The sequence below is a fragment of the Scatophagus argus genome, chromosome 24 (genome assembly GCF_020382885.2).
Source record: "Scatophagus argus isolate fScaArg1 chromosome 24, fScaArg1.pri, whole genome shotgun sequence".
NCBI classification, from domain to species: Eukaryota; Metazoa; Chordata; class Actinopteri; family Scatophagidae; genus Scatophagus; species Scatophagus argus.
The window spans coordinates 5124833-5134422 of record NC_058516.1 but is presented as its reverse complement, the minus strand read 5'-3'; the positions used below and the strand labels follow the sequence as shown (position 1 = coordinate 5134422).

Below are 9590 nucleotides of genomic sequence, written 5' to 3'. Positions count from 1 at the left end.
CAGTTAACGTTGCTTGGTTACGTTACAGTGTTTTCTGATGTAAATGCACATATATGAAACAAATAAACGTCAGGTGCTGCCGGTTAAAATAACGGCTTAGTTTAAAGTAACGGGTTCGGCTAACGTTAGCAAGCAGCAAGCTCGTTAGCCGTTCGACGTAGCTAGCTAATTGTGGCACAATAAATTGTTAAATATTACCCCATAAACAGCGTGGATACGTTCAAAACGCCACACCAAATGGCCACAACATTACTAACTGAAAGTAGGTTTTATTACATGTCAGTGTGTTTGAATCAGCGGCGCGCAGCCTTGTTTATTTTTTCAACGCCGCTGTTATATTTTGAATACAACAACAGAAATGTAGTAAGTAGAGTGTGCCTGATCTGATACCATATGAGAGTTAGTATATGATTGTCTTCTTTTGTTTGTGACACCTACTATACTCCTCACAGATATTATAAGGAGCTGGATCTAAAAGACCGAAACCTGGTACTTGAGTAAAGTAGAATACCGGTAACTTTGGCCTTTAGGGTTTAATACACACGTGAGAGATATTTAGATCTTATTAATGCAGTTGAAATGAGATTAAAGCCTGAATGGTGATACTTTTGACCATGGCATCACCTATTCAGAATGATGTAGTGTTTATCCCTGGAGTTTCCTTAAATCGGTAATCAGGCCTAAATGAAGGCAGAGTGTGTTTCATGATGCTCTGTCTATTCGCAGTTTTTTAACTGCCATGATGTCCTGGCTTGCATCACATAGACACTTGAGAGAGCCTGCCTTATGGTGAATAAAAATGCAAAATTTAGAATCATGCTATAGTGTTAGTGAGTGTTTTAGCAAAGCTTGAAAGATAAGTAGGTCATAATAGCTAACAGCATAAAAACCGATCTATTTAGAAATGGGAGTAAATCATCCATCCATTCATCCATCCATCCTCCTATTCTGATAGATAGATATGCTTTATTGATCCCAGGCTGGGAAGTTATATTATATGGATGTATTATAACATATATCCATCGTATATCTGTCATAAGTTGTCACTTTTGCAGGGTTATACGGTCAGATCAAGTACAGAGATGAGATGAAGCGAAATTGTGATCTTGTTAAAAGTTTCTGTAAATTATAGAAAATATCACTGTAATAACAAATATCACTTGAATATTTTTAATTCTTCTTATGTGTGATAATGTTTTACCACAGAGCGTGTGTGACAGAATGAGAAAATCTGCAGCTCATTTCACCGTCGAGTGTGTCAAAGTCTACTCATTACATGCTGAATAATACACAGTAAGTCTGCACACACACACACACACACACGCCCAGAGAGAGAGAGAGGTGATACCAGCAAACAGCATGATTCATTAAAAGTGAAATGTGACCCAACACAGATATTTTCAGCCCAGTCTACAGGATTTTGGCCTCTCGAGAGTCAGGCTGCAGTATTCTGAGGTTGAAGATGAGTTTAGTAGCTTTTCTAAACCAGGGGTAGAACAGAGCATAAATCAGAGGGTTCACACATGAATTCATCAACATGATCCAGGACAAAGCTGCAAAGTATGACAGGTTGTTTGAGAGGTCCTCACCTGCCAGAGCAGGATAGTAATATGGGCAGAAACACATTAGAAACACAGCTATCACAATCCCAAGAGTCTTGGCTGCCTTCCTCTCTGATATTTTAGAGGTTGGTGCTGTAGTGGCAGTGATCTGCATACGCATGACACGCACCTGAGAAACAGCCACCACAAACACCCTCATGTACAGAACAACCATGACAGTACAGGGCCCAACAAAGGTCACAAATAGGTCAACAGTTCCTGAGATGTGGCTGATGACCACCACACACTCCCCATGGCAGGAGCTGAACCTGTCCGGCTGCCCTAAGTGTTCCATCAGAATACACCCGTTGTAGAGGAGAGAGCAGGCCCAACATAAACACACTGAAATTTTAACTCTGTGCAGGGTGATCTTAGAGGCATAAAGCAGTGGGTCACAGATAGCCAGATACCGGTCTATGGATATGAGCACCATATGGCCTACAGAGACAGAAAGCAGACAGTAAGAAATGTAAGGAGTCACAGCACACATCAGCCTCCCCAGCAGCCAGCACGTCTCCAGGTAGCGCAAGCCCTCTATTGGCATCACCAGCAGCCCCACCACCAGGTCAGACACAGCCAGAGACAGCAGCAGGGCGTTGGTAGGAGTGTGGAGCCGCCGGAAGTGGGAGATGGAGATGATGACGAGCAGGTTGAGTGTCACAGTGAGCAGAGAGACCAGGGCCAGCAGGGTGTAGAGTACTTCAGTCTCAGGTCGGGGTCGCAGCAGTCGCCTGCAGGAGGAGTTGAGGTTGGGGAAGCAGAGTGGAGGTCCCCCAGCACTGTCCATCAGGGAGGAGGAGATGCTGCTCCCACTCAGACAACTAATTTATCCTCCTCAGACCCACCCCGCTGCCTTTCAAAACACCTGACGGCTGATGCAACTTCTCCTCCTCGTCATCATCTTCATCAGTTCTCCCTCCCTACAGTTTGAGTTTGATTCCTCATTAATTTTTATTCTTGTATTGATCCCGTGTTCAGCTGTGTTTAGCCTTAGGCGGGTTTTAAGTATGGCTTTATGTGTAGATTTGAGTATACGTAGTTTCGTGACTGAGACTTGGAGCAAATAGTTAATCTAACCTGTGATTTAAACAAGTAGCAATGAATAATGTGTGAAGTTCATTGTAATCCTTTAACTACGCCTGGATCCATTGGTATTTATGCAGTATTGCTAACTAAATAAAGGTCCAGTGTTAAAGATTCAGTGGCATCTGGCGATGAGCTTCAAGATGGCTGCGACCGACAGAGAGAATAAATCTGAATATTATATTCCAGTTCTGCCAATAGATCCCTCTAAGCACTAGACCTTCAAAAGGACCAGATTATTATTATTGAAAAGCCCAAATGGTTATGTAAATGCATGTCGAATCCTTGAATAAAAGAATGAATAAATGAGGCCATGTCTGTTTCACCTGACCATAACAAAATTCAGATTAAAAGTCCAATATAGTCAGTTTGTGCTATTGTTTGCATCAAAAAGATGCAAGCTGTAATGAACTTTATTTAAGAAAAGCATTGATACAGGGGCACTTAACAAATATAATCTACTGTTAAATGGGCAACTTGTAAACTAAGATTTGGCCAGAATTTGTAAGAAGCTAAGTGACAGCATATCACCAGAGTAACTGCCAGCTGCTGCTCTGTCTTTTTTGCTGTAGCTGACTTTGGCAGTAGTTATAACTGCCGTTAGCTCAGTCAGCCGCAGAGTTTGTGGCTCAGCTGAAGGGAGACAGCTGTCGAAACTGGCGGAGACCGGTTTGGTGACAGAGAATACAGTTTGGAGGTGATTTACAGGGTCTTCAGCGAGGACTTTGACTCTGGGCATAGGAAGACATGGCAGACAGGGACAGGACAGAGCTGAAGCTGCAGCAGAGGAGTGAGAGATAGCTGGACATCAACAGCCAGAGTATATTTGCATTTTGCTCTGTGAACTGAAGTTATATTTTGAACCACCAGAGTTGACTGTGGAAAAAGAAAACAATAAGGTTGTGGGGAGTTTTGAGTATGTCTCCTTTTACAGTTGGTTAACAGATCAGTTAAGCTTTTCGTAGTTCAGTAAAGGAGAGAAGTTTGATTTCAGAAGGTGCCTGATTGCATTTGCAGTTGTAGCTTTTTGCATGCCAGTGTTAGAAAAATCCAAGTTTTCCTGTTTCTTTTGATAGCCAGTAATGTGTAGAAATACAAGAAATAACATAACACATGTGGCTCAACAAGGGCATAAAAAATACATTTCTGTGCTGACTAATAGTCATATGGATGAGGAGAGATTAAACTGTACAAAGCAAATAATTTCACTTCACTATACTGTGTCAGAGTCAGTTTACATGGAGATATTAATATCCATTTTGTGTTATTGTTTGCTTCTGACATGACAGCTTATCATTTCAGTACATCATTGTCATTTGAATGTTTACCTTTATATTCGCTTGTGCTGTCATATTCTGCTGTTAGACACAAAGCTTTGCATACAGTGTTTCATTCAAGGTCAGTAGACAGTCGTCTGCAGTGTGAACCCACTGAAATGAATGACTGTCTTTAACTTAGTCATGAGATATGTATTCATGAGAAAAAGTAATTTACGACATGAGTGTTTGAGGCCCCTGTAGAGTGTTTGTGTTGCTGCAACAGAGCTGCTTAGTCTGAGGTGAGACAAAACACTTTAACACAGATATTTTCAGCCCAGTCTACAGGATTTTGGCCTCTCGAGAGTCAGGCTGCAGTATTCTGAGGTTGAAGATGAGTTTAGTAGCTTTTCTAAACCAGGGGTAGAACAGAGCATAAATCAGAGGGTTCACACATGAGTTTGTCAACATGATCCAGGACAACAGGGCATAATAGGACAAGCTAGTGGATGTGTCCTCACCTGCCAGAGCAGGATAGTAATATGGGCAGAAACACATTAGAAACACAGCTATCACAATCCCAAGAGTCCTGGCTGCTTTCCTCTCTGATTTTTTAGAGGTTGGTGCTGTAGTGGCAGTGATCTGCAAACGCATGACACGCACCTGAGAAACAGCCACCACAAACACCCTCATGTACAGAACAACCATGACAGTACAGGGCCCAACAAATGAGAAGAATAGATCTAGCGTGCCTGAGATGTGGCTGATGACCACCACACACTCCCCATGGCAGGAGCTGAACCTGTCCGGCTGCCCTAAGTGTTCCATCAGAATGCACCCGTTGTAGAGGAGAGAGCAGGCCCAGCATAAACACACTGAAATTTTAACTCTGTGCAGGGTGATCTTAGAGGCATAAAGCAGTGGGTCACAGATAGCCAGATACCGGTCTATGGATATGAGCACCATATGGCCTAAAGAGACAGAAAGCAGACAGTAAGAAATGTAAGGAGTCACAGCACACATCAGCCTCCCCAGCAGCCAGCACGTCTCCAGGTAGCGCAAGCCCTCTATTGGCATCACCAGCAGCCCCACCACCAGGTCAGACACAGCCAGAGACAGCAGCAGGGCGTTGGTAGGAGTGTGGAGCCGCCGGAAGTGGGAGATGGAGATGATGACGAGCAGGTTGAGTGTCACAGTGAGCAGAGAGACCAGGACCAGCAGGGTGTAGAGTACTTCAGTCTCAGATCGGGTTCGCAGCAGTCGCCTGCAGGAGGAGTTGAGGTTGGGGAAGCAGAGTGGAGGTCCCCCAGCACTGTCCATCAGGGAGGAGGAGAAGCAGGCATGAGGTTGTGGCAAGACAAACATTTAAACTCTCAACCAAATGGTTCATTTATCTCCCCCAAGTATCTCCCTCCCATTTTTTAATCCTAATGGATGATGTCACTGCTCTCTTCCATTTTTTTTTTTAACGTCAACATCCCCTCTCTTTTTTTGTCCCTCCATTCCTGTTTTTGTATGTCTTTAGTTTTCATTCTTATGTTTCCCTTTATAGTTTTCAAATAAGACTTATATAAGACTTAATAGTTTTTATGTGCTAAATATATAAAAATGGCACTGGTGGCTTGACTGATTTTTAAGAAATCATTAATGAATGTTGTATATGTCAGTGATCAGCCAGTGTGAAGAACAACCTTTGGGTTTACCACCAGGGTCATGGCCTACTGGCCCTGTTTGTGGGCATGATTATCCTTGACTGGTGCTCCCACTAAGTAGTCCATTTCACAGAGAAATAAGCCCACTGAGGTGAGATTTTAAGAAGAAGAAGAATCACTTTATTGGCAGCATAAATATTTTTACATACACACAGTGAACTCGTCTTCTGCATTTAACCCATCCTTAGTTGAACACACACATGCAACACCTAGCAAATTACATGCAGTGAAACACACACAGGAGCAGTGGGCAGCATCAAGCGCCCAGGGAGCATATTGGGGGGTTAAGTGCCTTGCTCAAGGGCACATCAGCCGGCTAATTTTAGTTGGACAAAATTACCATTTGCAACAGTTACCATTTATTTAATTATTGAATAATTGTGTTTTTTGTGAAGTGTAAATAAACATCTGGTTTCAGCTGTCTGTAGTCCTCTGTAAAAAGAAAAAAAGGTGGTGAGTAACAAAGTATGAGAGTAAAGCGGAACCTTTGGTACTGTAGTCGTATGTTCCCGGTTGCCTAATGCTGATCAACTTCCTGTTTGTGGTTAGACGCGATTTTGAGAAAGATACGAGTGTTCCTGTTGTTCTTGCTCTGAGATTCTCCCCTTAATTTACAGACTCATCTTTATTCTTTTTGTTACCGTGGTCACCGAGCCCGGGACCCATAACACTGGCCTGGGATGTACAGGGATGAACAGTGAGCGGCACCACCAGCAACTGCCGGGATCCTGCTGTCCTTCCTCCTGCCAGTAGTGCCGGTCAGCAGTAGGTGAATGAGTTTTAAGTTTTGTCCTCATCTTGGTTGTGTAAAGAAAAGAACTGAATCTGAGCGAACTGCTGTAAAAGTTCATTTTGATGGAGTGAAGGGAAGACTGTGTGAACTGGGAAAACTTTGTCAGACTTTCCTGAGTTTGAACGAGTGCATAAACAAGTTTGTGTGTGACTTGTTTACCTGTTTTCATCATTACAGTTTATTTTTCTGACACCTCGGAATGGCCCAGCGCCTCAGTGGTTTAGAGGTGTTACTTTATCGAACTTCCTTTCCCTGCTCAGGACACACAGCCCTCAGATATACTTGTTTTGCTGTCAGGTGAGAATGATAATTTGATCTCAGAGGTATTACGTTATGTGCAATAGGTGTGTATGTTTGTGTGTGTCATAGATGTTGCGTTATGGATTATCCCTGTAGTCATGTAAAGGTGAGCAATTTTGTTTGTGGAATATGGCAACAACATGGACTCCATTTATATTAGCAAAATAAAATGTTTTATTCACAGATTGAATTTAATTCCATGTACACTTAATTCAGCATTGGCTGTTTTAGACTGGAGATGAGGGTTAATCTTTTTGAGAGATTCACAGATTTACATATAGAACACACTTGTTGGGTGTACACGTGATGCAGATATAAAATATAGAAACATTCTGAACAGTTCAGGCACCAAATGCAGCTAATGGACACATTGAAAGAAGTGTTTTAGGAATCTCGTGATGAGAAATGACAAATTGCCTTCCAATTTATCCAAATTAAGGAAAATGTACAAAGGTTTCCAGTGTGAAACATCAGCCTCCCATGTGCAAAATCATTTAGCACTGGGGGCAGTAATGTTCATAAAATCTTTAATGCAAAATAAAAGAACATGGTTATATTTCATAATTGCTATTCCACAGTTAGTATTTGAACTTAATTGCCTTTATGGTGATTTAAGCTTTCTCACAAAATGCCAAAGGATCTGTTTTTAACTCAACTAAACTGTATCATGTAGTTTTACTTTGACATAACCAATCTTTTTGGCGCCTAAATCCAAACAAATAGAACAGAGAAATAAAAATGCACTGTCCTGGAACACAAACCCAAACCTACCATCACTTTTCGCTGGTCATTTTTCACTGCCACTGCAGCAATTTAGGTCCAGATGTTTTGCTCATCCTGGAAGCTTGTATTGTAAAGTGGATCTCAGTTTTTTCTGTATGACGAAACAACTTTAAAGAACTTTCACGAGTATGTCGACAATGAAACGCTGGATCTCCTGTGTGCTAATGCTGTGGATGCATATTACATGACAGGACTGCTGAGGCACTGCAGGACTGCTTGGAGTCAACAGACTGGGACGTACTCTGTGAGCCACATGGGGAGGACTTTGATAAGATGACTGACTGCATCACTCAGTACATCAGATTCTGGGAGGACACCGACACCACAGGCCAGAGGGGACCATGCACCGCTTCTCCAAGAAGACTTCTCCGACAAGAAGAGGGCCTTCAGGTCCGGGTGCAGCACGAACCCCGAGACATGCTGAGGACATGTAAGGACAACTACAGGAGGAAAGTGTAGGCCAAACTCTGTCCCAAATGGTTCCAAACAGCTTTCTCCTGTACAGACTCCTTCTCCCCCACCTCCTCCTCCACTGAAGACATTCAATCAGATACCTTTCAAACATGCTATTGTTTGCCCTTTCTTAAAGAAGCCATCACTCGACCCCGCTGTACTAAATGACTATAGAACCGTCTCTAAGTGACCATTTTTGTCTAAAGTTGTCGAAAAAGTTGTGGCCTCTCAGTTAATTTTGTTTATGAATGAAAACTGCATTTTTGAAAAGTTCCCACTGGTGTCCGGAGTCTTCATAGTACAGAGACGATACTTATGAAAGTCTCAAACGACCTACTAGTGGCAACTGACTCTGGTCTGCATTTTAATTCTCCTGGACCTCAGTGCCACATTCGACACTGTGGATCACAATGTTTTAATCCGCTGTTTGAAGCACACTGTTGGAGTCAGTGAAGTGGCACTAGAATGGTTCACCTCATACCTATCAAACAGGTCCTTTTCAGTCAGGCTGGGAAATTTTATGTAATTAATCATCGTTTGTCCTTTTCTGGTTTGCATTTTTTTTTATTGTGAAGCACTTTGTAACTGTGAGTTTTGAGAGGTGCTATATCAATAAAGTTATTATTATTATCATCAACATCAACCCCCGCCCAACGGCGACTACAGGCCAGGTGAAGGCAGCTGGAAAAACTGCATCAGCTGAGGAAGCTGAGATCCTACAGGATGTGCAGCAGGATGTTGGAGATCTTTTCCCAGTTTGTTGCCAGCGCCATTTTCTCTGCTGTTGTGCGTTGGGACAGCAGCATCAGAGCCAGCGACACTAACAGACTTGGTAAGATCATCAGGAAGGCTGGCTCTGTGCTTGCTCTCAAGACTGCGGTCAAGCCAGCCTGCGATTCCAAAACGCGGTCTCCCCCGTGTTTTCGAGTGCTTCCATATATGAGACACTACGGTAATAGCGAGTTGGAACCGATTTCACAATAAAAGCAGTGTCCCGGCAACTAGGCAAAATTATTTTCAGTCATTAAATGAATAAAATAAATCTAATAACTGAATAAATGTATGAACGAATAAATAAATCAAGATAAATGAAATATAGACAAAATAATAAACTTAGTCAAACATCACTGCTAGAGGATGCTGAATAAGCTGTTATCCATCATGGACAATGATCAGCGCCCTCTCCATCACAGTATACTGTCTATAGACACCCAGTAACACAGAACGTATATATAACGTTATGACCAAGAACTAACGGGAAGTTCCCACCTTGAGATCAGTAACGTCTTTTTATCTATCTATCTATCTATCTATCTATCTATCTATCATCAGGTGGTCGGTACTTTCAAAGTACTGTGTTCTGTGCTGCTGATGAGCGCCGTGGAGAAGGGCCAAGTGTCGGACAGCCGCCTGGCCATTCAGCCGAAATCGGCGGAGGAAACTCTGGATAAGAGAGGGCCGGTGACAGCGGCGTCTGAGCCCGAGACGAGGCGCAACTTACCAAGAAAACCTGCAGCTGCTTGTCCTTTTATAACAATGATAAAAACACAAAGAAACAAACAAACAAAAAAATTAAAAAACAAGAGTCTCCTGCAAATGTGTCTATTTC

The 9590-nt window shown here is 42.6% G+C and overlaps 2 protein-coding genes across 2 annotated transcripts; both read right to left on the bottom strand.

The window, feature by feature from the left end:
* Nucleotides 1–1301: 1301 nt before the first annotated feature.
* On the bottom strand, nt 1302–2434 carry LOC124055760 (trace amine-associated receptor 13c-like). Its single transcript, XM_046382876.1, has one exon. The coding sequence runs from the start codon at nt 2386–2388 to the stop codon at nt 1411–1413; it is 978 nt and encodes a 325-aa protein (XP_046238832.1). The 5' UTR covers nt 2389–2434; the 3' UTR covers nt 1302–1410.
* A 1766-nt stretch (nt 2435–4200) lies between these two features.
* On the bottom strand, nt 4201–5260 carry LOC124055759 (trace amine-associated receptor 13c-like). The gene has a single exon (XM_046382875.1). It carries the CDS (start codon nt 5258–5260, stop codon nt 4283–4285), a length of 978 nt encoding a protein of 325 aa, XP_046238831.1. The 3' UTR covers nt 4201–4282.
* Nucleotides 5261–9590: the final 4330 nt, after the last annotated feature.